This window comes from Scophthalmus maximus, chromosome 15 (assembly GCF_022379125.1).
Source record: "Scophthalmus maximus strain ysfricsl-2021 chromosome 15, ASM2237912v1, whole genome shotgun sequence".
Lineage (NCBI taxonomy): Eukaryota > Metazoa > Chordata > Actinopteri > Pleuronectiformes > Scophthalmidae > Scophthalmus > Scophthalmus maximus.
In genome coordinates this window covers 9,407,705-9,435,000 of record NC_061529.1, presented here as the reverse complement: position 1 = coordinate 9,435,000, position 27,296 = coordinate 9,407,705, and the positions used below count along the sequence as shown (strand labels likewise).

The 27,296-nt window shown below is 41.2% G+C and overlaps 2 protein-coding genes across 2 annotated transcripts in view; both read right to left on the bottom strand.

Annotated features, from left to right (window-relative positions):
- The window catches only part of rcan3 (regulator of calcineurin 3), a 36,073-nt gene extending 25,528 nt beyond the window's left edge, over positions 1-10,545 (bottom strand). Inside the window, exons 1-2 of the mRNA XM_035610454.2 lie at positions 10,246-10,545; positions 8,911-9,179 (exon numbers count right to left, since the gene is read on the bottom strand). Of these exons, the coding sequence (XP_035466347.1) occupies positions 8,911-9,123 (213 nt within the window). The 5' untranslated portion in view covers positions 9,124-9,179; positions 10,246-10,545. The remainder of the gene's footprint in view (positions 1-8,910; positions 9,180-10,245) is intronic.
- A 522-nt stretch (positions 10,546-11,067) lies between these two features.
- nipal3 (NIPA like domain containing 3) lies at positions 11,068-16,839 on the bottom strand. The gene is made up of 11 exons (XM_035610453.1): positions 16,614-16,839; positions 16,339-16,407; positions 15,605-15,776; positions 15,389-15,448; positions 14,769-14,914; positions 13,744-13,840; positions 13,462-13,597; positions 13,198-13,286; positions 12,912-12,975; positions 12,496-12,590; positions 11,068-12,306 (listed from the first exon to the last, which is right to left on the bottom strand). The coding sequence occupies exons 1-11, from the start codon at positions 16,647-16,649 to the stop codon at positions 12,122-12,124; spliced, it is 1,149 nt and encodes a 382-aa protein (XP_035466346.1). The 5' UTR covers positions 16,650-16,839; the 3' UTR covers positions 11,068-12,121.
- Positions 16,840-27,296: the final 10,457 nt, after the last annotated feature.

Sequence of the window (27,296 nt, the reverse complement as noted above, 5' to 3'; positions counted from 1 at the left end):
CACAGAGGCACACACCGAGGTCCAAGCACATCTGGCTTTTACAGGAAACAGGTGAAAGCACTCACGATGGTTTATTGCATAATATGCCCAAAATATACCCATGATTAATTAAGAGACTTGGTGCAGCTCTTTTGAACTTTGTACCTTTTTCAACTTTTAAACTAGCAAAATCAGATCTTCACATGCCCTGGAAAGTTAATGGATGAATAACTGATATAGTAAAAAAAATGATGGACAAATGGTAACAATAACCGGATTTATATATATTTATATATTCAACAAATCAAAATTTGTTTCAAATTCGTAACATCCAGGTTCATGTATTCAATATCAACAAAGCCTATTTGTTTGTAAATCAGATTACGATTATTCGTTTGTTTATTTTAAATCTGTGTAATCCAAATTTTGGGAAATTTTACATGCAATTAAAAGACATAAGGCCTTAATTATTCTGTGAGTGAATAGATACATGGTTAGAAAATCCATCTTTTGCAGCTGCAAGTGCAACATGGACAATTTAATGGTCTGCAGTGTACACTAACCCTATCCTGATGTGCTCCTCTGATCCCTCCCTTCTGTCGCTGCTGATACGTATGGATCACTGAGGATGATGAGGCACTTTTCTTCCTCTCTGGCCTCATTCTGCAGCTCTCCTCCTCCTGCTCCTCCTCCTCATTCTCAATTCTCTTCTCCTCATTCACAATTCCTTCTCTCAGATCACAGTGTGCACGCCTTGAACAAGACTCGTGGAGGAAAAAATATCAAGCTCAGACAGATTTCTGATTTGAAATTAGACTCTGAGAAGAATGACCACTCATATCTTACAGAAAATTTAGATCATCATGACATTTCAAATGATGCCATAACACCATCTGCATATCTCTTTAACAGTGACATTATCAGTTATGAAATGATAATGCCATAGCTTATTCGAATGGAGGATTTCCAATTTCCAGGATAAATGTATACACTGAAAACTTGTACTGCAGAATACTGTATATGTGTACATATATAATAAGAGTAAATTACAAACACTTTGTTGACCACCAAACCTGTAAATGCATCATAACATGCACATAAGAAGGAGACGCAGAGATTTTAGGAAATGGAAATATTTTTGTCTGATCTTCTTTTTCCATTTGAACCTCTGTTTCTTTGTGTGCACATAAAAAGAACAGAACAGCAGAACTCTAGTTATCGCAGCGTCTCCAGGGTGCGCGAGGTTCTTCATAAGAGATGAGGAGAGGAGGAGGCAGAGCGGCGGCCGAGACGCTTAAGGCTTGAGACGCCGTGTCTCAGACTCACTGACGAGCACAATTTGTATTCTGAAGAGGAGGTCTGCAGAGGAGCAGGTGGGAGGAAATCAGGGCAGTGGATCATCACGGTGGACTGGTGCACGCATGCTCACATGATCACACACTTGAATGTTGATGTGCACCCGCACACAGAACCAAACAACAGGAAACAGAACACATTAAACAATTAAAAATATGTATAAATGATCTGTGAATTGAAAATAAACATAGACAAAGAAGTTTTGTTCTTTGCAACAAAATCATCATAGAAAAGCATGAAAATATGACAAGAATTCTCACGGATGCACACAAGTGTGTGTGTTTGTGTTTCTGTGTGTGTTTGTGTTTCTGTGTGTGTGTGTGTGTGTGTGCGTGCGCATGTGATGTGAAAGAAAAAGAATGAAAGGAAGCACAGTGTACACACACACACACACACACACACACACACACACACACACACACACACACACACACACACACACACACACACACACACACACACACACACACACACACACACACACACACACACACACACACACACACACACACACACACACACACACACACACACACACACCTTCCTTCCATTCATTGCCAACCTCTTGTTACGACAGGCCACCTCACTTGTCCCAGCCAAACCAACCCATCGTGCCAGCGCCAATGCAGCTGCTGTAATCTAGGCCAAGCTATTTATAAAGCAAGCAGCCAAGTACAGGCGCAGAGAGCCAGGGGGAGACAGAGGGATGAGAGGATGAAAGAGTGTCTAGAGGGCAGAGAGACGGATCTACGGAGTGTACAGGTGAGAAGGAGCAGGGAGGTAAACACAGATAACACGCGGATGGTTTGGAGACGGACTAAAAGTAGCAAGAGAATGGATTTGAATCAGAGAGCGACACGGCGCAAGAGAGCGAGAGTTCACGTCAGGTGCAAATGACAGCACGGTTTCCTGAGCATGAGCTCCGCTGTGACGAAGAAATGCAGCACACTTTCAACAACACTCCATCAAAGATAGAAATCTTGTTTCATGTTGTGGTTCGAGTTCTGCAGACAAACTAGCAGGCAGAAATGTGAGCGAGGGAGAGAGGCTGCAGCGGCGTTAGTCGTTTGGATGTGAAAAATGTTGATGAGAGTTTTACATGACAACTTCCAGACGGCCTTTCTGATTGTAAGATATATATATATACATACATATATATATATATATATATATATATATGTATATATATACATATATACATATATATATATATATATATATATATATATATATATATATATATATATATATACACACACACACATATATATATACATATATATATACATATATATATATATTTTAACTGGAACAAAACACTTAAAAAATTGGTGATGTGCATGTTTTGTTTTGTTTTTTTTACATGTAGAGGATTGTGTGGTTAATCAAAAGAATATTAGATAGTTAAATCAATTATGAAAATAATTCATAGTTCACCATCCAGTACACCAGATCAATGGGATCCCAAGTCTGGAAATTAACCAACGTATAATGTCGTCATGAGAGACATTAAACACAAATATTACACCTAATGTTTACCACCGTTATGTATTGACATTTTTTAGGGTATAGTGGGAAATGTGCTTTTTCTCAGAATATAAAAAAAACGATTCTAGAATATCTCCAAACAATGTGCAAATTAGAAAAATGAAGAAAAAAAAATAGAAACGCTGCTCTACATTCAGAGTACAGATTTTACAAAAAGCATCATAGACATTTTGGTTCACAGCCCACATCTGGTGGGCCACCAGCAGCTGTTCAGTATTTTAACCGAGTCCAGCAGCAGCTTAGGATGAGCTGTCATATAGCTGTGTGAGCGGGACAGAGACAGAGGTTGAGGAGGAGGAGGAACAGAGCGACACGTGCCGATGGTCCCACTGATTGCTTCGCTTTGAAATCAGGTCAAATCTTTGGATGGGTCAGGTTGTCTCTCCGACCCGCATTCATCTCTGCTGCTAGAGTACCAGACACAACAAATAATAAGGGAAAAAGAAGCAGGGAGGAAAGGGCTGGAGGCGTTCTCAGAGCTTCAGAGATAACACTCCGAGGAGTGGGGGCTATTATCTGGAGGTAAACAAAGAGGGAGAAAGAAGCCATAGACTCTTAAGAGCTCCCCATTCATTCACTTCAAATGAATAGAGAGGAAATGTTGCTCCAGACATTGTCCTGCTGTAGGGGCTGTACATGAGAATGCAAATGTCCGCAAATGTTGCTGCTGGACATATTCCGGAGCGTTTCCTGCCAGGCCACAAGCAAAATCTCCAGAAGATGTCAAAGTTAGCCCATGTGAGAATGCAGCAGGGAAATTCCCAGCGAGCGAGTCGGCGTGTTTGACGACTGTAAGCAAAAACACAAACGTTGCTTTCCGCAACGGAATTATCATCAATGCTCCACCCAGACAGCAGCGGAATGTTCTGGGAATGTTCCTGTTGGTGTGAACACTCACTGACTCAGAGGATCTTCGTCTGCGCTCATCATATGTGAAAGGAAAATGTCCGGACTCAATTTTCCAGACATTTTCCAGAGTTCATGTCTGACAACAGCTAGAAAGGGACTTCAATGGTGAGGAGGAGAGGCAAGGCCAGAGAACACATGAAACACAGAAAAACAGGAATGAGCAAGAAGCAAAGTCAACGCTTTCAATTTATGAAACATATCTAAATATATCTCGACATATTCAAATACTATATGGATAAACAAACAAAAAGATCATTTAATTCTCGCAATCAGCTTAACTTCCTACTGCCTGTGGGCTCATTTCAGCTCCTTCATTTCACACATCCCGGCCTGAAAGCAATCATCCGCAGAACATTATCTATTTCATGGACTGTGTGATTGAAGCTACGCCTCAATTCATGGGAGTCCGTTTCCACTTGGCATCAGTTATATGACAGATCATACTCTTGTTGTTGTTTTGTGAGCTGCCATTCTTGAAAGCGCCCACAGAACGTTTCTTTTTTTAGACTGAACCAGGAAATAATCTTGACTTAAATAGAATCACAGGAGCATGACCAAGAACAAATAACACAACAGCTTACGTAGCGTTTAAATTCGTGTCGTTTCATAATCAGACCGGTGCGGCGGGCGAGGGCGGGGCTGTGGAAGACGAGCCACCGTTTCTTTTTTTCATCAAAGCAACTGTGCTCAGAACCAATCGACGCCACACATCAAAGAACCCAATATATACATATATTTCCCAGAAGCTTTTGTAAAGGAAAAAAACCCAAAACTGAAATAAAACAATTTCATCATGGTGAGAACATGGGGATGTTTGTCTTTAGATAGCTGTAGATTCGTCTTAGTCTTCTTGTAGAAACGCAGGTGGACATCGCAGACTAATGTAACTGGGTTTGATTAGCTGTGTGAAGTTATTTTTCAAAAAGGGCAAGGTAATTTCATAGAGACACCTCACTTAGCCACGGTTGTCTCACAGCATAGGCGACACAGGTGGTTGCCCAGGGTGCAAAATGTCAGGGTGGGAACAGCTACAATACCACTGAAAATGATTTTATCAGTCATTGTCACAGCCCCGGAGAGTCAATGTTGATATTGCGCTACGGATAATTCTATACAGGCGAAACACTGAAAAGTGTAAAAAAAAAAGAAGAAAAAAGCAGACCGACAGAAGACTGACAAATGTGTCAACCGGGAGCAGCCTGTACAGAGCAAAAGTGGAAATCTGCCATCGCAAAACACTGTCATCTTGTCAAAGGTGCAAAATACTTTCACGCCCTGAGTGCCATAACAGCTCAGTTTAGTCAAACTGTGCTTTTCCACTACTGTCTGCTTTCCTTAAATTGCATTCCGCTTTCTTCCGCTTGATAAGTGGAGGCAAAACAAACACACCGGGCTGGTGAGACCACCCCGGTCAGAGAGTAGCAGAATAATATCCAGGCCACAGCAGGAGCAGGAGGCCGGCGGCACTCACTCGGTCTGCACTGCATCACGTCTGACCTTCAGCCTGCTAAGCACACCCGCTCCCTCACATTCACCCCCCCCCCCCCCCCCCCCCCCCCCCCCCCCCCCCCCCCGAGACACACACCCAAAAATAGTCTAAAGTCTGACACATGCAAACGTATCACTAACAAGAGCGTGCATTTGTAGCAGCCAGCCAAAAAAAAACATCAGGCAACTCCTTTACTGCATGGCAGAGCGATGCCTGCTGACGTCTTTTAGGGAGTGTGTGTGTGTGTGTGTGTGTGTATGTGTGTGAGAGAGGAGACACTGCAGTGAATGACATGGCCGAAGACCAGGACGCACTGCCTGCACTGCGTGGCATGTGTGGAATGTTTTTGTTTTCATTTCGGTGACCACGCTAACATGTTAGTGTGAGACACTTCTCACATGAGGCCCTTCGTGTAGACCGCGGTACATCACGTGTGACTGTTGTAGTTCCCAGCAAATAATGCAAAGGGAAAGAGATCCGTTGAAAAGAAGTTTTCCAGTGAGTGCGCTATAGTACCTCCGGGCCTTAAAGTGACACTGCAGCATGCACACAGTATATACATGCATTGTGTGGGCATGTAACACACATAATTCTATCCATCCATCCATTACCTATACTGCTTTATCCTTTCCCGGTCGAGGGGACAGGGGGTGAAGCCAATCGCAGCTGACAGTGGGTGAGAGGCGGGGTGCACCCTGGACAAGTCGCCAGCCCATCACGGGGCCGACATACAGAGACTAACAACCATTCACACCTACGGTCAATTTCACCTAACCCCAGTCTGCATGTCTGTGGACTGTGAGGGGGAAGCCGGAGTACCCAGAGAAAACAAACGTTTGTCCAAACCAACCAACCAACCAACCAACCAACCAACCAACTTAATTCCAACCCTAAAACTGTCATTTAAACTTGTTGGGCCCGTTTCTGTCCCCACAACGCACATTCTGGTTGTGGGGACCCCCCAATTGTGGTAAAACAGTAAAGATGTGAGTTGTAAAACCAAAACAGTGAACTGAAAGACTGTGGAAATTGAGAGGAACTGAATCAACTCCCAACTCCCCGAGGGTTCATCATAATAAGCAACCACCTTAATGCTATATAATGTGACCTACTTTTAATAACAAAAAACATATTGATTTACTTCAACTTTTTAATTGAATTCAATTAATTTAGTTTAATCCTGTAACAATACAGAGAAGTAACTTGAGAAATGTATTTTCCGTTGACTGCGAGATCTAAAAACATTCTTGCTTGCTTTGCTGATGCATGTTTGATTGTGCGGTCTCTGGATGGAGGAGAGCTCCGTCTGAAAGCAGAAGGAGCAGCAATACAAGCTTTGCTCATGTGCTGATTGGGCCTGATACACACTGGCCATTATGAGGGACGATGTGACCTTTCTCCTGACAAGCACAGAAACCACTTCACCTCATTGCTCAGTGCCCACACACACACACACACACACACAGACACACACACACACACACACACACACACACACACACACACACACACACAGACACACACACAGACACACAGACACAGAGACACACAGACACACACACACACACACACACACACACACACACACAGACACACACACACACCTCTGTCTCTAACTCCTGCACTCCTTGTACACACTTGTGTTTTCTGCGGGAGCTAATGAATCATGTCTGAATTACAGGCCACACCGGCTGCAGCCATGTTCACCCTGTACTCATACATATGGAACTAATCAAACTAGAAAGATTTGACCATTTTTTACAATCAATGGAAACATTTTGCTACAGACCTGTTAATCATAAATAGTGACCGAATGATAAACCCAATCTCATCTTCCGTGGAAGAGGTGGGCTGACCTGACCCGACCTCGGCTGCGCTTCCAAGGCGTCTCCCCATTTTTACTTAAAAGCTGTTCAAGGGGGAACAAAATACTGCAGATAAAAAAAGAGAAAAGTCTGCCACTCGGTTTTACTTTTTCTTTTCACTAATGCAAAAGAAAGGAAAAGGCTTTCATAGCCTGCTAAGAGCTTCTTGTAAATATGGGGGCACACCTCTCTCTCCCTCCCTCCCTCCCTCCCCCTCACGGAGTGATCACAGAAACAGCCCATCCTCCAAGCCGTCCTCCTGCATGCATGCGGTCTTTGAGAACAGAGACAGAAGGTAATGTCGGTGTTGGGAGAGAGCCAAGAGCCCAAAGACACAGAAATGTAGGTTGCCATGTCCCTGCAATTCACGGCGGATGTAGGCACTGAGTTTAGAGAAGTCAGGTTATTAGCCGTCAGCAAAAAAAATTAAGGTAATTTTTTGAATTTTAGAATTCAGAATTAGTTACAGGCGACATGAGTGAGTGTGTATGTGTGTGAGGGCAGAATCAAACAGCACTGCTACAAGCCAAAAACAACCGCTTTCAAAGCTCCTGTTCAAGCTTTGAGCATATCACAAGCAACCTGTTGTTTTTCTTATTTTATTTCATACCTCATCCCTTCCTGTCCCCATTTTGAAAGTTTAAACAAATGACAAAACTTCTATTTTTAGCCAAGCTCAATTTATCGAACCATATGGAGAGAACAAGCTATTGACATGCTCCGACTGAAGGGTGTGTGGGTGGCATTTCCACTTAAAAGCCGGGAATGTGAATCATAATGAAGTGCGGAGGGGAGGGGGGGGGGGGGGGGGCGACTCCACCACTGGGAGCGATGGGTTTTTTCAAACAGAAAACTCACAAAGCAGGGAGTGATTCATTTAAAGGGATTTTGTGCATGCGCCAGATTTAGCCTCTCTGCTTTGCATTTACATACATAGAGGATAAATAAAGAACGCTTCAGAGAGAGAGAGAGAGGGAGAGAGGAGGGGAATATTCAAAGTCATCAGAGAGAGAGAGAGAGGAGAAAACTTATGCAGCAGATGAGGGGGGGCGGGGCAGCTTTTAGAGAGGTGGACGGTAAGGTTTGATGGAGGAATGGTAGGAAAAGTATAATTTGATTAAAGGGGACAGAAAATTAAAAGTATTGCCTTTGTATCCTCCTCCAGCCAACAGGATCCATGACCCGAGTTTTCATGCTACTGTCCCACAGACTCTGCACATGCTAAAGAGACCTTAACAGAATATGTACAGGATGGAGTATGCATTGGGCAGACATGTAACTAACCTGTCTGTCTGATTGTCTGTCTGTGTGGCTTCTGTTTCACCATCTACAAGCACAGGTGGGCACAACAACACACTGAATATAGAGCTGGTCAGATGATTTGAATGGACACACGGATGAAGGCAGAGTATGACTCATGATTCTTTGCGAGTGAACTTGTAATCCACTGCCCTGCATTCATGCTCCCTGGAGAATAAATAACAGCATCAGATGTGTGTGTGTGTGTGTGTGTGTGTGTGTGGGTGCCTTTGCTGTGGAGCCGATGTAACGCAGCTTGAGACCATGTCTGGACTGGAGCAAAAGCAGTGGATGACATCATGCACATGCTGCTGGGGCTTTGAATCTCTGATGCGCTGACACATTCAGCTGGATGAGCCAAACGTACAGAAATCGACGCAACAACACACACGCACGCACGCACAGACACGCACACACACACACACACACACACACACAGACAGAAAGTGGTTTGTGTCATCTCACCCTGTGCATGTCGTCCTCGAACACAGTGTCATGGACGCTGCATGCAAAGAGCGATGAGGGGAGGTCGCTCAGATCCATCATTTCCTCTGCCATGCCGTCCTGATCGTTCTCCCCAAACACCATGTCCTCCTCCTCCTCCTTCTCCTCTTCCTCAGGATCGCTGCTGTAGGCCTCCGAGCCGTTGCTCCACGCTTTGGAGCTGTCTTGCAGCATGAAGAAGCCTTTCAGTGGACTCCTGACTGGGAGGCGGAGATCACAGACACTGGAAACTAGGAGAGGTGAGGTTAGAACAGGTTAGAAAAGGTTAGAACAGGTTAGAAGGTGGGAGATAAGATTAATATAAAGTCTGAATTTAAATTAAATTTAAAAATCACACGTGAAAGGATGGAAGCTGTGCACTTTGATATTAAGGGAATGAATCAGCTGTCAAAATAGTTGCTGCTTCCTTTTTCTCGACTAGATAATGAATTGTGTTGTTTCATGTTTAAAATCTAATAATTTTATGAGCTCTACAAGCAAGCAAGATGTGTGGACAAACTTTAAAATCTAAGGAAATATACATTCCATATCTACACAATACTAATACTCTGACTTGATGCTACTTATGACATAATTTTGAGATCACTGGTTTAAGCATACAGCTAATGGGTGCACTGCTACACCAGCAAATTTGTGTCCTGTGTCTAATTGTGCTAATATGGTTCTATTTAATTCTGATTTATTTTATTTTTATTCTATTCTTTTTTCTTTCTTTTTTTTTTTACCTGTATTCATCTGTCTTTTGCTGTAACACCCAAATTACCCCCTGGTGATCAGTAAATAATTATTTTATCCAATAATCATACATAAAAGAGAATTGATAGATGAAGCCAATTAGTCTGACCCTAACAAGAGGAAACGACCAACTCCTACCGACATTGTACTGGGGATAGAGCGCCATCTAGAGGTGCATATTATCGAATGTCATCTTTTCAATATTAACATCACAAATAACAAAGTGAAAAATTCATCTGAATGAATATAGACCTCATATCCACCCTGACATGTTTATTGAATGACGAACAAACAGAGGCTAGAAGAGCAGAGGACGCCGTGACGTCACATGTTGACAGGGTAAACGGCGGTCGATGATCGTGACAATCAGAATGTGCATCACGTGCACACCATGGGAACCACCTGATATCACGATAGGGGCTCGTGCAGAAGAGAAAAAAAAATAAATAACAATAGCAACAACCGTTGTTTCCAAAGACAAACATCGCTTTTGAGGCCGGGCGGAAGTTACTGTTTGAATTCTCTATAATCGGACTCAAATGGAAACCATTGCTAACTCACCCACAGTCAGTGAACGCGGCAGAAACGGAAATCAGAAGGTTTATCCGGGTGTCTGTTGTTGAATCAGCTGTGACTCGTCCGAGGCCCCTCAGCTGTCCGTCATCCACCGGATGGATCACCGGACACTGGTCCTGATGATGCAGCCCAATATCCAGCGGCAGGTGAGACCAATGAAATGCCGGCGGAGAGCGGCAGCGACCAATGAGGCTGCGCCGAGAGGGAGGATGCTGCTGCGCTTCATTCAAGGTTGGTGGCGATAAACCAGCAAGTTGTGGTTGAACATTTTTGATGGTCGGAAGTCAGCAGGCCTGAGGGTCGATCACCTGTGTCATCCCAACGAGGCGGTGACATCTCTGCAGACACTTCATGTTGCTATAGGCGGCATCCGGCTCGGTTCACTGCTTCCACCTGTTGCACACAAACAAACAAAAAAGGTTCTTCCTCCTTGCAATGGTTACAAGTTACATTTTAATCTCCTAAATTAAATTTTTTGCAAATGCTCGACTTTATATGACACGCGACTTTAACAGCGTCAGTGAAAGTGTAGGAGACAGACTTTAAATTTCAAAGTGATGCCTTTGGAAAAAAATATTCTATTTGCAGCTATTCATTACTTACGTGGATACTTAATTTATTGCTGCAGAATTTATCAGCTTGTAAAAAAAAATGAAAAGAAAAAGATGAGTTTACATTTAAAATTTCTACTAAAGGAGTGCATCTTCAGGAGCCTCAAGCTGGTCCAGATGCCTTTGTGCAGAAATACCACAAATCTCAATCTTCACAGAGAACTCCATTTGAAATACAAACCACTAAGAAACAACATTAGCTACATACTTTGATTTTTATTTCTAAATGTCATGAGGAATATTTAACTTCCAAAAATAAAAGTTAAAATGTACCTTTGTAAGTAGAACACTTTTGCAAACTAAGTTGTTAAACTAGTTGAATACCACAAGTAATTTCACAAAGCTTTTTTTCTACTTCATTTCCTTTCTTTTTGAGTTGTCCAAAACTTCCTCTTTACTTTTCAGAGGATTCAGATTAATATTTTTATTCTGACAGGCACTGACAGGTTATAGTTGCCTTAGAATAACTTACCTACATGGTTTATGTTATTTACCACCTTACAGTAATTTATCCAGTGTAAAGCTACTTTCAAAGGCACGTTAAAAGAAAAAATAATAAATACAATAAATTAAAACAATTGCACCCATTGTTTGGTCACAAAACATAAATACAATTATACCCCATGAACAAGAAACTGTGGAGTGAAAGCCGCTCACATAAGATAGACTGGTAGAGGCAGTCATTAGAAGTCAAAATGTTCATTGGCAAATTATTGTAAAGTCTGTAGCTACATTTCAACACTGCTGGAACCTGGAAGTCAGAGAGTAACTTTACAATCCTCAATGGAAGAACAGATTACTTGTAGGTTCCTCCAGTCAGTTCCCATTACTGAGCAAATGAGAATGAACCTGACTTAGCAGTCGTGGAACAGTCTTTAGTGCAGCTGACATGCAGCATGAGGCAGTACACTTCATGGTGAATTCACAAAAACACAAAGAAGCTTTAAGTTTTCTTCTGTTCATTTTTGGAATGAATACAGTTGATATCTTCAAAAAAAAAGAAATCTTCTCAAGGTCACGGTTTGGTTTTTAGACATTTCAAAGAGGAAAGAACGTGGGGAGGAGTGCAATTTGACAAGGGAACATTAAAAACACCCAGTAGACACCTCCGACTGTAGCGGACGCTGGTCTCCTTCATGTGTGAAAAGACCTGACTGTAACCCACTTGGTCTTTCAAGGTCCTTGAATGTTACTTATAGCTGGATGCAGTAAAAGGGAATGAAAAAAACCAACGGAGGAAATCTTTGGTTCTAATCTGTCTTCAGGTCAGGCAGGTTGCTAGACGCCTCAGTGGAGCCGACCGACGGTTGTTCTTGGTTGCCGACTGGTAGAGTTGCCGGGGCCACTCCGTCGTTGTTGACCAGAGCCCCATAAGAGAAAGAGCCACTGAACTCTGACTGCACCACCAGGCCCTTGTCATGAATGGTCGGGACACCTGATGATAAATAAAGGTTAATAAGTAACGATTGGAAATATTGTTAATGTTGTTAATAAACAATAACTTTCTATTTTAGCTTCCAGACACGTCACTTTGTGATTTGGGTTTATGAGACAACGGTTCTTCTCCATGACTCTAAACAGATAGCAGTGTGACGTTCAGTGTTTAAGTTAAGTTAATACAAACCATTGGTCATATCCATAGTGACATACGGCTCAAAGGTCTTGGTCCGTCTCCTGTTTTTGGTGATGAGGAAAACCCCCAGGAAACACAATGCAGTTCTGTACAAAAGCACAAAATAAACCGTTACAGCTTTAATGCAAAAAAGGGAGGTCCACAAAACAGAATTTAATTCAAAGATATTTTCATAAATTACAGAAAAATTAAAGCTTATATTGATCAGAAAATATTCCCTAGGTGACATCGTCAGGAAGTCACAAAGTCGGAAAATGAAGTCATGCATAGATAGATTATGCATTTTTCCAAGTATCTCTGCATCCTGTAGGACTATAGACACAAACTGAAGCTTAAACAGATCGAAAAATGATTTATAGTCATGTGGTAGGAATGACACAACGGCCAATAAAGATATGATCACTCACCCCAAGAAAAACATGCAGATGTGAAGGACATCTTCTTTGTTAAACTCCAAGTAAAACACAGCTCCTAAAAGGTAACAGAGAGAGACATCTAATGACTTCCATGTTGTGAGTCTTACGAGAGCCTTCTAAGGTAAAGAATCTACTGCTACTGCTCTATCTTTCAGGACAACCAAATGTTTTCACCTGTAAGTCCAATGGAAAACTTACGTCTGTTAAAAAATAGAAACTAAAAAGTAAATCGGGCAAAAACAATCCAGATTAAAAAAAAAAAAATGCAATAACTCACCAGCTACAATAGCAAAGGAGGTGGAGAGGATGTAGTTGACACTGGCAACCAGAGAGGAGTCGTACAGCTTACACGCTTGGGAGAGAAATCTAAGAAGAGAATAACACGAAAAAATTAGTAAACAATGACTATCAAATGAAACATATGGAACGACCATGATCATCATTTTTTTCAACCATAAAAAGAAGAATAAAAACTTGAATATCAAGCCAATCTATGCATCTTTCAGGAAACCCTTTCGTCTTTGATCTTCCAGTATCTCACCTGGCCTGGAAGGCCACTGAAGCCACCATGCACACAAACATGACACTGAAGATCGGGTCGTCGAGCTGCATGCTGCCCTCGGTGGTGAGTACCAACATGCCCGACACCGCCTTCACTGTGATGACCGTGACGGAGCCTGTGCACCAACCAACAAAAGTTCTGTTAGACACAGATCAAACGACTACAACTTTTTTCACCACAGTTTAAGGGGTAATGTATCCCAGCAGAGTACGGCAACAGCTTGACTTAATAAATTGACGGTCTTCAGTGGAGCAGACTCACCCAGCAGGGCGACCAGCAGCAGAATGACGACGATATATTGAGCGCTGCGCTGATTGTAGAAGTATAAAAGCAGGGAGAACATGATCACCTCCAGCAGCTGTCAATAAGGAAAACAGCAACAACAAACAGGAAATTAATGAACGGGAAGTGAAGTAACAGCCAGAGACAAAACATTTGTGCTGAATAATAACACGGGGTCAAGAAGACCGGGACATTTGCAAGGTTGTGGAAAATAATTTGTAAGGGAGATGATGACCAAATTATATAAATCCAAGAACGACACAGGACACAGTACAGTACAGCAGCCTTGTGGTACAAACCAGTTAAGTAGATCTCTTACTGTTTGCTTTTCATTAATACTTTCATAGGAGCCGATTTTACCCAATCTATACTTTAGGTTATGGCCATTGCTACATCAACTCAGGGAGTGGAATTGATATTCGACCTATGATTCATGTACGGAAGTGCATTTGTATTTGTGATTCAAAGTAGTCACTGACGGAAAAACCTGGTGGATCAGTTCAAAACCCGCAATTATGCCCAGTAAGGAGACATAAACAGCACAATCATAAACGGACCTTCACTCACACAGGATTTTTGCACACTAACGTGACAAACTGCAGCCTCAAAGGTAACCACTGAGTTGAGTGAACACTTCTGATCTTCTCAGCAGAAACAGAACATGAGAGTCACCAAACCTGTACTGCAGGATTCTCGTGTTGCTTTTGAGGCAGTTATATCAGTGGAACATAAATGACGGGTTCAACAGGTGTGTGTTAAATGTATTCTGTCGGCACACAGGCATCGAAGAACATTTCTAACAATGCTGCAACTGTCTTGAGGATCCTGCGGTTTTCGTTCGTGTATGGCGATACAAAAGATGTCAATATTTAAAAGGCTATTATTTAGAAATGACGTGTGTTTGCCGAGTGTGGGCAGGAAATAAAGCACAGTTGAGTCGAAGGAGGAAAACAAATGAGTAATGTTTACAGAGCCTTGTGTCCGTGAATGAAAATATATCTCACCAGATACAAGAGAACAGGCCATCCGACGAGGTGCGTCACGATGTTCTCTGCCTTGAGTTTCTCATGAGAGTTTGGTCCAAATGCTACAAAGAGGTACGTTCCTCCTATGGTTAAGACGGAGCCCAGGAAGGAAAGCCCATAACGCTCTGAAAAGAGGTATACAAAATAAATGAAACTACAAAACTAAAAAAAATGTTTGAAAGCTTTCAGTGTCAAGGAGGAGAAAGATATTTTAGGATATTAAGAAACAGTAGAAGGAATTTCAAAGTCAAGATACAGTCCTGTTTAGGACATGCAAAATAGTGCAGCTTTTGTATGGTCTTACAGAATTACATTTCCAAAATATGGACAAACTTTTCAATTTTGTAATCTCCGATATAACTGCAGCTGAGGAGGCGGTATGTAGTCTGCAGAGTCCCATGGAGCTATTGAAGAATTTGCATTCCATGGCCCAATTTCCATGATATTTGCATGTGAGCACCAAGTGCAACTGTACATCTTCCATCCCACACATACATATTACATTACAATTCAATTTCGTTGACTCTTTTGTCCAAAGCAACCTACAATAAGTACATTAAACCATGAAGATATTACCCAAAATAATATGATAGACTTACTTGCAAAGTCGCTCGGCTTAGATTTCTCGCGCAGAAAAATAAAGCCCAAAATGAAGCTTGCTGAAAACAAAACACAAGGAATAATGCAGACTTTTCCCATTCAGCTTGTTCCATGTTTCAATTATTCCAACAACTATGTCAATGATTATACTGACAATTTATCTCCGCCAACACATTATAGCAGAAGAGTAGTTTAAAAAAAGAAGAAGTACTCACTCAGAACTGACACAGCGTTAAGAGGTGCTATGAGAGCGAGGGGGGCAAAGGCATACGAGACAAAGTTTGCTCCCTCCCCGAGACAGGTGAGCACAAAACCACACCACCAGGTCTTAGCGCTGTAGAAGGCCCGCGGGTCCTTGGTTCCAGCTAGTGTCACATGGCTGTACTTCTGCAGGTGTTCAGGTAACACAGACAGAAGGTAAACAGATTGTATTACACAGATATTTAACAAAGCAAACAATTTTTTAAAAAAAAGCAGCAGGCTGGTTGTAGAGCAGAGATATTGTAGATATTTTACAGTTGTAAATTACAAGCGCAGAAGGACAAATGACGGTGGTGAATCACGACGAGGTGATGAATTGTATTTCATCCACACAAGTTTAAATCAACACCGTAGTGACGCCGTAGCCCGGCCTGATAGGGTTATTCCAGCAAGATGACCGCCACACGTGACAGCTCTTTGACACCTGAAATCCTTTTCGTAGCTCTTCGCTTGAACCTTTTCAGACACAACTTGCAAATTCAAGAGAAGATCTCACTAGAGATTTGTATAATGGTAAAAAAAAAAAAAAAATATCCAGAAAGGTGCAGAGAGAAGAGACACAACACTACTCCATGTGTGAGACATTAAATCATATATTACATACTGTCAGGGTGTTTGGATGGCACACCAGGCAACAAACATAATAATAGGTAATAGGGTACTAATATTTTGGACAGGGGCTCTTTACCTGAATACACAAGGAGACACTGACGAGCACGTTTCCAAAAATAGCGAGCAACGTCCCGATGAGATTGTCCTGAAGAAGAAAAAAATAGAAAATGTATTGTAATCAGTCAGGTTACATGAAACAATAGAAACTAACTGGGCGCCTACGGCACTCGCACAGCTGAACGTTACATTTTGGCAGGATCCGAACACTAAAGTTTGAAACAGTTTGACGAAAGTGCCGAACGGAGCAAACCCAACCGAAGTCAACTCCTGTGTGTGAACCGAGCGTCTCACCGTGTACGAGCCCCCGTCGGCCCCGAACATGTCCATCCCGCTCGCCCTTCAAAGAGCCAGGTGATTCATTCTTCTTCAGTAGACAGACATTTCACAGTGTCGGCGTGGCATCGCGTCGTTGTCGCTCATGTGTTCGAGTTCTGTTTCTCTGGCTCTGCGCCGTGGAAGAGCGGAGAAGTGGGAGACGCCACCTTCGAGTCGACGACCATCTCACTTCCGGGTTGAATAATGAGCTGACGCAAAAAGCGTACATTGCGCACGCGTCACGTGACCGGGGACGGCGACGGTTTTTTTCTTCTACTTCGCTTATAATAATTATAATAATAATTGTATTTATGTAGCACCTTTCAGGAGCAGCTTCACAACGTGATTTCACAAAAACATACTAATCACAGACAATTTAAATCAGCATTCTAACAATGATACGGGTTTCAGGTCACATATCTTTATAATAAAAAAAAGACGACATCGCATAAAGGCAAGTCTATACAAATGTTTTTTTTTAAAAGTGACTTAAAAGAAGGCACAGACTCTGCCAGCCTTATCTCCTCAGGCAGGCTGTTCCAAAGTCGAGGGGCCCTGATGGCGAAAGCTCGGTCACCCTTCTCTGAGCCTAGACTTTGGAAAGAATAGTAAAGACCCACCTGAGTCTTAGTTACACATTTGACAATCTAACAAGAAAGCAGCATATTGTGGTAAGTAAAACAAAAACCCTTTAATTAGATATTAAATTCAACTAAATTTATTCCTGTAAATTCCATTGTTTACGCTATGGTTTGCAGTGGTCTTGTCCTCAGGTTGCAGTACCACTTGTGGACGGCAGGCTACACAATTGAGCTGTGATTGATCTATGGGCATTGTCAGCTGAGGCGGGTATTGATCAGTTTAACTGGCACTCAAATGGCAGTAAATCCTCTGATCTGATTTAGAGCATGGCCCCGGTGTCATTAGCCAGAAACCAAATCTATACGCCTGATGCTATTTTTTTCATCTGTTTCATATCCATGACAACCCGACCCGATTTTCACAAATGAGTATGACACATGAGCTATTCCCTCACTCGAAACATATTAATCACTCAGAGGGATCTTGGCAGCCCCTCCTCTACCTGAAAAAAGCGTGATCATGACTGTTTCACCATGGCATTAAACATTCGTCCCTCTCTTTGTGCCACTGCAGCAGTGAAGGAGGGACACGATGCATTACGTCAGCAATAGTTTTTCTATAACAGGAGCTGTGGAAAACACAAAGGTAGATCAGAGAAGGGTGTGAACTACTGTTTTGAAAGACAGCAGAGTTTTCATTCCATGTATAAATCGTGTGAGCAACTGATGAGTCACATGAGAGGTTGACACGAAAATTTACAAATAAGTTCAGGAGCTTTGGTTATGATATTGGACTGCGGTTTAACAAAGTCTCCCACATGTCTCAGCTTTTTCGTGTTCAAGATTTAACTTAAACTTTAAGTTTGCCACCAAAAAACCCTAAACTTCAACTTGATAATGATAATGCCAACTTGATATCGCTCAACAAAACAAGATTAAAAAATCGGAAAAAAACCCACCTATATACTCTTCAAATTTCATCCACTAACCAGCAGAGGGAGTGAAACACCACATCTGACAATGTCATTGTGCTCAAATCAATGCTAATCCCAATGCAAATTTTAACTGTTTCAATTTGATGTTTGATTGGCATTTAACCTCGCCCCTTTCTTGCAGTTTTCTGAAACTGTAAATACCTGATTTCATGACAGTGACATGTGAAATGAAGTGCGTTTCCCCTTTTTTTCAGAAGAGCGCAAGAGCTTTTCGTGAGCATTTATTTGCACAACCGAGCTATGACCTGTTGATGGTTACTGTAGCTGGTAAAATTGCACCTTTCAAATCAAAATGTTTTATGTAAGGCGTTCAGCCACGCCTTGCAATTATATTATACTATATACAGGTCAGTAATTTTGAATAGTATTGTGAGTGGTGGTTCAACTCTATAGCCACTGTGGCTCCATTAAAACATCTTCTAAACTACAAAGTGCCTCTCGCCTGCCAAGCCTGTTCCAGCTCAATGCCCTTTACAACTGGTTGGAATGAGACATGGTGTTGATGGCCGTAGACATTTATCACACAGACAGTGATTACAGGTCAGGCTGTATGTCTGTCTGTCTGTGTGTGTGTGTGTGTGTGTGTGTGTGTGTATGTGTGTGTGGGTACAGATGTTGAACAGGTGCTTCATCCTCAGGCTGTTAACAGGTGCGTGAAGGTATTTGGGTGAATGGCTTTTTCCTCTGTCTCAAATGTGAAGTGTCCAAAATGAATAAACCTTCCAATTCACTTTACTATCAAAGTGCGAAGAGTGTAATGGTAGCAAACAACAATATTATTGATTGACAACTCGCATGGTTCCAGTTACCACTTCATTTTTTGTGTAGTTCAGTTTTGTTTTAAATGAAATGCTGCTGATTCAGTTTAGTTAGTTAGTTTAACTGTTATTTAGTTTGTTTAATGTATTTGAGTTTAACTGCAAAACAAGAATCCTTTGCACAATCAGTGCACAAAACAAATTTTAGAGTCAACCTCATCTTTATTGTTGTCAATTGTTTATGATTGACTTGATGTGATGCAATGCAGTGATTTGTTGCTTTTTATCATAATTAGAAAGCTTTTTTTGTAGATTGACTAATGAAATATTGAAGGAGTTCTTCTTATGGATTGATTTACAAATTAATAATTTTGTCTGTAAATGTATAAAGAATATTCACATTTTCTAATTTAAAAGTAATGCAAACAATTAGCTGATTATCAGAATTGCCGCTGCCAAATTTTCTTGTCAGTGGACTAATAATATAATCAACTAATTCTCTCGGCTCATCCAATAGTCTACGACCTCCCTTCCCTGTGCTTGTTCCAGGGTAGCGATCAGAGAGAAAACTAAGTCAAAGGCTTTTTTGCTTCTATATTTTGCTTCAGGTTACAGATAAGTTTCCTTTGACATCTTGTGTGTTTGTTGAAATTTTACACCTCTGGCACCCAGTTGAAAAACCTGTCATTTTGAAGGTATTTGACTCTTCCAATTTACAAGAGACAAGGAGCTTCTTTTTTTTCTTGGCTTACAAATCCAATAATTTACATTTCTCTCTTTCTTTCTCACCTTCAACTCCTTTTGTCAAGCCAGACAATGAATATTCACCTCCTCGTGCCATAAAAGAGGACATTTTACACCACCTTATCAACAAATTATAATTGGTTTCTTATACTTGTGCCAGCTCCTTGTGATGCGTGGGCGCCGTCCCCTAGGAATGCATGGACGTTGGTGACAAGCATGGCAGTGTGTGTTTTCTAACTGCCAGGCCTGTTTTAAAAACCAAACAGACCAGCATCCCTTTGTAATGGCAGAAGAATGCGTGTACGTTAGATAGGAGAGGGGAATGAAGTGGATGTACTGTACCATGCACCTTGCAACAGGAAGTAATTTCTCTATGAGTTGGTTCTCCATCTTGTGAAGGAATGTTCACACGTTATGAAGCGCTGGTGGAAAAGCAGGCTTTTCCTAAATCTTCCGCAAGTCCAGGCTTGTCGGGAACATTTCTAGCAATGAGTCCCGAGTGACAGTGACAAGATTATGAAGAATGCTGGTCTGAATATTTGAGTTTAGTCGAGCACACTGTATCTGGTGACTGTGGGTGTGATTCTTATAATTGTGATTTTTGGGCATCCCTCCAGAATACTAGTTTCGGTGACATTGTGTGCCATGCCTATGAAGAAACATGCTTCAGTTATTAATAACAATAATAGTACGGATACGGAGAAACGAAAAGCAGCCATGAAGATACATTTGCAACAGTGTTTTTTCTCTCATTGGGTTTTTCTGGGTCTTATTCGCATTTGCTGTGCAGTGTATCTGACATCTGCATTGGGAAAAAATCAAATTATTTAAGATTATTGCCAGAGGAATCACTTTCTCTTTTTTTACGATCGGCAAATTGTTATCACAAATTTTCTTGATGTCCACTCTCTCAAACATAATTTCTCATGTCAAAGATAGACCCACAATGTTCTTTAACTTATGAAAATATTTATTGTCAACAATACTCTTTCATATCAGCCTTTTTATGAGAACTATTAGTTTCCAGCTTTGTTAAACATCACTAAGTGTACAGACACACTTATGGAGGAATTGTGCCCTAGAACATCTGATACTGAGATAATAATCAGAACAACAAAGCGGTGTCCGTCTTATCTCCTAGTGGCCTTATTTTTGCAGCTTTATTGTTCTGTGTGTCATCATACCTGGTCATTATGTAATAGCGGAGAATTACAGTCTGCTAATCTCTGTAATTAGAGAATTCTTTCTGCGTGAGCACATGGGGGGAGGGTTAGAAGGGTTGCGAATTACAATTCTACCTAGATCATATATAATTTCATGGTCATCATACAGTCATTTTAATTGTTAGACAGTTTAAGATTATATACATTAAAGCCACACAAAAAATGATACAAGAAAATGTGATTGTTTTATGAATAGTTAATGTAAAAAAGATAATTTTTGCTTAAAAAAAAGTAATTTATAGTTTCTCACAATAAATTCCACATAATTTCACATGACAATTTTTTTTTTAATGCATTCATTTAAAATCTTTGGTGGATTAATGACTCATATTTCTCCAGACATTTCTTGTCATGATACATTATTATGATTCAAGGCTTCAAAACATTCATACTGTACCATCATCATGCTCAATGATTGTAATGTTAAGATCCCATTCAGCTCTGCTTCTCAAGGCCATGCGGTGACACACAATTGTCATTCAGTATAATTTTACATTACAATAAATACAAAACGACAAATATTATATTTTATTATGTAATTGATCCAAACCCTGGATTCCAAACTTAAAATCATAGTTACAGACACTGTTGTGAGAGCCCACATTCAACACAGCTCATGGTTTATGATCTTTTCCTCACCTGCAGTTATGAGTAGTGTAAGGTGATACCCTGCGTTAACTGTTGACCCCGACATACTGTATTTGTTTTGCAGTGAATTCTGTTTTGCAGTGAATTCTGGTGTTTGCATTACACTCATTTTGTGTGTGTGTATGTGTGTGTATGATGAGCTAATGATTTTCTTTATTCCCTCATTTTGGGTCTCCACTTATTACAATGAGAAATCTCAGAGTTTATGCAAAAATACTTTTAGGGTTAGACTTTTTTTCTGGGATTTTGATTGGCATAGTAATAGCCTTATGATGGAAACAAAACGTGGGGAGAGGTGAGTAGGAAAAGCTGTTCTGAAGATTAAGTTTATCTGCTCAAGTTCTGCACCTAAGTAGGTTTTTTAAGACACTTGTATTTGCATTTCAACAGTTCTTTCTCAACCAGCACCATGAAAACGCTTCTTGTAAATCAACACATCAGTACAATCTTAGAAATTGAAAACACTTCAAAAAGCAGTCATTGTGCAGATACGATTTAGATAAGATTTAAAATGCATTTTACTTGTAATGAAGTATTTTGTAATGTTCATGTTATATTGCTACTTAAGAAAACTATCTGAATACTTCTTTCACCATTTCTCCCTATTGCTCTGACATGTAACCCATGTTTTGCAGACCTGTTTTTGGTCGAGACGTGTGCATTCAAAGTATAAATGCAGTGCTCTGACTTGGAGTGTGTGTGTGTGTGTGTGTGTGTGTGTGTGTGTGTGTGTTAATGCCGATTGACCTTACAGATGCTACCTGCATGATTCCTGACTGCTTGCCAGTGCAGCAAGACCTGAGTCATGGGGGATTGCACGCAACTTTGCACGTCTGTTACATCTCTTTCCGGGACTATTAAAGCCCTGCCTCTTTCCGGGGAGTGAGGGGTTTGTCTGTTTGTGTATGTGTTTGCGTCCGTGATAGACAGACACACAGAGAGAAAGAGAGGGAGAGAGATAGAGAGAGAGAGACACAACACTCATCTGTCTGAAACCTGAGGAGAGGAGACCATAGTGAACAAAAGCCTGTGTTTGATTTTCTTTTTTTTCCTGTTGTCTTTGGTTGTTCCTTCATATTTTCAGCACCCTGCAATCACGGCATCTTGTTAGCTTTGGATTCAGGTTAAACTTGTTGCAGGAGACGACAACTCCCTCCCTCCCTCCCTTCCTGCCTCCTTCTCCTCCTCCCCCCCCCCCGTCTTTCTGTCTCTTCCACACCTTCTCATCCCCTCCTCCTCCTCACATCTTCTCTGCTTTTCCATTTACACTTCTGCCTAGATTTGCGTTTTCTTTTCAACGGGTGACAAGTCGCATTTGTCTTGGAGGCATGACTGTGTCTCTCTCCCTGCCTCCCCCCTTTTCTCCCCCAACCCTCCGCCCCCACTTGCCCTGGCAGGTGAATTCTCTTTCAGGAGAGGCTACAGTCATACGATAGCAGGTGCATGTCGCCCTGATCTGACTCAAAGAGACTATGTGAGTTGAACTTAACTGAAATAACCCAACGCTTCGTCTAATTAAAAGGGAATGTTGGTCCCATATACTATAGTGTTCCCATTGCCATGATGACCGGGTCTATGTGAAAGCACCCAGCAGTGTTAGCACAGGTTAACAGGTGCTTTTTTCAGCCCAATAAAGTTTTGATTAAGTGTTTGCTGCTTTTTGTGAATCTTTTATTCATGCGACGTGCACACAGCTTCATCACTGCATCTACACCAAACATCGCATAAATTGTCTTTTAAATATTCTATCATATGCCTGATTGTTCTTTTTGACTTGATTTAGGTAATCAGATGTTTCAAATGTCGTTTACAGGTCAACATCATATTCAGATATTGTGTCAGTTGCTTATCAAATGAAAACATTCAGTCCATGTAAAATGTCCCCTTAAGCCATACTGTTCATCTACTATAGTAATCGTAGTATTTAGATTTTATTCACTCATTTTGTTTTTGGCAAACATCCTTCTCTGTTTGATGCTTTGGCCATAACACTGATCATTTCCTCCTTTGTGAATGTTACACATTTTTAAAAAGTAATTTTTCTACCTCGCAGCAATCATTTCTCTGCAATTTCAGGGGATGAATTATATGAATGTATGAATGTATTTCATCAGTAAGAGGTGGTCAGGTGTCAGAGGCCAAATAGATGGAGAGCAGTGTAAGAAAAGCCATTGTCAGATTATTGCATTTCATTACAATTGATATGAATTTGATTTTACCAATGGTAAAAAAAATACACACAAAAAACAGCACCGAAAATAAAATTAGTTTTTTATAACTCTTTATATGGGTAGTATAATCTACTATTTTAATCTATTTCCTTTTAAGATGGTGCCACTATTTATTTCTGATTGGTGATATAAACAATCCCTTGTTTAGTACAAGTAGCAGAACATTTGTGACCATTTTAACCGTTGTCACAATAGGTAAATAACCCGACAAAATTATGAAAAGTAACACGAACGCTGGGTCAACGGTACTTTTAAATAACCAAGAACAGGCACTCTCTCATCCCAAATTAATTACATTTTTAATTTGCAAGGATTCTTAAATATTCAACAACCATACTTTATTCCATGAGGACTTCATGGAGAAAGTTAAAAAAGTTATAATAAAAAAAATAAGAAAACGAAGTTCTGCTCAAAAGATTTTAATGTTTGACTTTAAGAAGGGCATTAGTGTAATAAATCCCTATAGGATAACAGATAAGCAGTCGACTTATTACAGTGAAAAACAGATAAATTTATCACTATGGTAACTGATTCTGGATGTGGATCAAGCTTAGAGGTCACAGGGACTGGGTGCCTATGAGTCAACCCCCCCCCCCCCTTGCTTCCTCATGTGCGGCGCGGGGCGCACCCTGCTGCAGCCCTTGAGCAGGGCACGCTGCCATTGTTCCAGAGGATTGAGGAGAAAAAGGAGTGTGTGGTTCCTCTAATTCTCCGACGAGCAGGGACATGTAGACTGAAACTGGGCGCGAGACGAAGAAAGGAAAAGGGAGGGAGGGAGAGAGAAATAGATCACGGGGAAGTATCACAGGTGAACATGGAAATTTTTTCTTCTCCCTAATCAGAGGGAACTTATGATGCAAGTCGGTGTAAACTTTACCCTGAGGTGCCTTGAAAAAAAAAAAGCGTCTCTCTTGATCGAAGTGAATTTCAACATTAATTCAATTGACTTAATACAGAAGGACCTGAGAGACACGTTAGAAATAGAGGGAATGTGTGCACAAGGAGGGCATGCCTGCAAAACAAATTCTGTTTCTGTCAGATGGGTTTTATCACTGAAGCCAGGGTGAGGTGGTCTGAACATGTTCCCTGCTTTATTTGGGAAGGTGAAGCAACAGTCCCTGGAAAGCTCTCCTCCTCCACTATCCCACGGGAACATCACCACTCATCCATAGAGGAAGAGGGACAGAGAGGGATGATGAGTGGATGAGGAAAAGAGGGAGGAGGGCGGGAGGGAAAGGAAAGAGGTGATGGGAGAGTGGAAGAGAGACAGTTGCTTATCGGCAGTGGAAGTGTAGAGAAGCGGTTCCTGCTTCATTTAAGAGCGATAATTGATATTGTGTGTGTGTGTGTGTGTGATTGAGTGTCATTTCCCACGAGCATGGTATTCTCAGTGCTGCCCTCATCTTCTTCAGTTTCCACTTGACTTTGACCCGCAAGTGAACGTCCGTGCCTGACATGTGACAGATTATACGTAACTTGTGCGTATTGTGTGTGTCGCAACAGGCACACACCCAAAAACCAAAACTAAAAAATTATGTATCAACATTTGACGCATACACACTCTTAAGGAACATTTTGTCTTTTAATTGCATCAGTGTCGCTTTCTGTCAGAGATAAAGGGCAGATTGTTGCAGCGCCAGTCGGCTATATCACATCTCTTGGTGGAGAATATGAGCTGCACTGTATCTGCTGTGAACCCACACCGCCTGCGTGTCGTGTTACTGCCTGCAGGAAAAAATTTTAACCATAATATCAGTCTCAGCAGCGTCTGAGGGCCTGAGGCTATGAGGACGCAGGGAGCTCACCTGGCAGATCCACATTTTGTATTAAAAATATCTGATGATGTGATCTGTGTGTGATGTGTTTGAGCATTTCATAAATATCCCTACTGCATATTGTGACTATCCTCTTATAGGCAAGCAGCTAGTCTCTTTTAGTCCATGCTTGAAAACATGTACATCAACATGTGGAAAAAGTTGAAACCAGCTTGAAATGGATAATCCATAAATGTGCAAACTCTGATATGTTTCCTGCTGTAAATTGAAGTTCACAAGATTTGTATTTAAAGTAATAGTTGTGACACTTTGGTAAATACAATTGCACAGTGCAATTGTCGTGTCAAAAGAACAGTTATTATGAAGCTACAGCCAGTGAGCTTAACTTAGAACAAAGACTGGAAACTAACCTGTGTAGTCTCTGCTGGTTGATGATCTCAGTGATGACGAGAGTACATTGTTCTCATAATCCCTCGCCATCACCAAACTAGCCGCTTACTCATTTCCAGTCTAAAATGAGCCAAGTGTATGATTGGCTACAGCTTCACATTTACCATACAGATGAGCTGCTGCTAAGTTTTATTTCTGGTTAATGAAAACGTGACCAAGTAACACTGATTCCGGCCTCGCTGCTCTGGCTTCCGGTATGTTTTCCGCATTGATTGTAAGATTTATCGATGGCTTTCAAGGCTTTACACAAACCATGCCCCTCTGTATACATGTTTTTTAAACAGAGCACCCTCGCTGTGAATTTACATTTTTTAATATAAATTCGATTTTATTGTTGTTCTATTGTTCTTTTTCTCCTTTTGCGAAGCCCTTTGTAACGTTGTTAAGAAAAGTGCGATACAAATAAAGCTTATTTTTTTATAATAACTTACTGCAAAGCTATGAGTAAAACTTTATAAAAACTTTAATTTAAAAACGATGTTTCTGAGATTTTAAATCATATAGGTCTTTCTGTAAACTCTTAACTGCACAGATCTGACAGTGTTTGATCAACCTGAGTCAATTATCCACGTGTGTGTGTTATTCGTTTGTCGCAGCGGATGAGAACGTCCTCCAGAGAAGAGATGGTGTGAAGTTCTCTGGCCTAAGGCTCCAGAATGAAACCTGATATGGAGATAAGTACCTGCTCTCTGTTTGGGTGGGACCAAGACTCCATAAATTGTGTGTGTGCGTGTGTGTGTGTGTGTGTGTGTGTGTGAGTGTGTCCATCTAACAGCATCCTGCTCTGTCATATGCATTTATTCATTCATTCATCGTCTACCGCTTTATCCATTTAAGGGTCGCGGGGGGTCGCTGGAGCCAATCCCAGCTAACATTGGGCGAGAGGCGGGGTACACCCTGGACAGGTCGCCAGCCTATCACAGGGCCATATGCATTTAGTTTCACTTTATATCTTGATATTGTGCCCCCCCCCCAAACATGGGTTTGGTTAATATGTTTTGCAGTGTGTTACATCTACAGTTACTATAGGTGTGGGTTGCATCACATAAACACGTTAATGTGTCCTCATATGTGTCCTCATCAGAATCACCCGATCCTCGTGGACATATTACGAAATTACGAAAACTCTGAGAATTTGTCAAAAATGACCAAACATCTACACATATATCAGTGACCACATATATTAGTTATTAGATTATATTTTTTAAAGCAAGTGCAACTATCTGAGATATTTGCTGAAATCTCATTATCAAA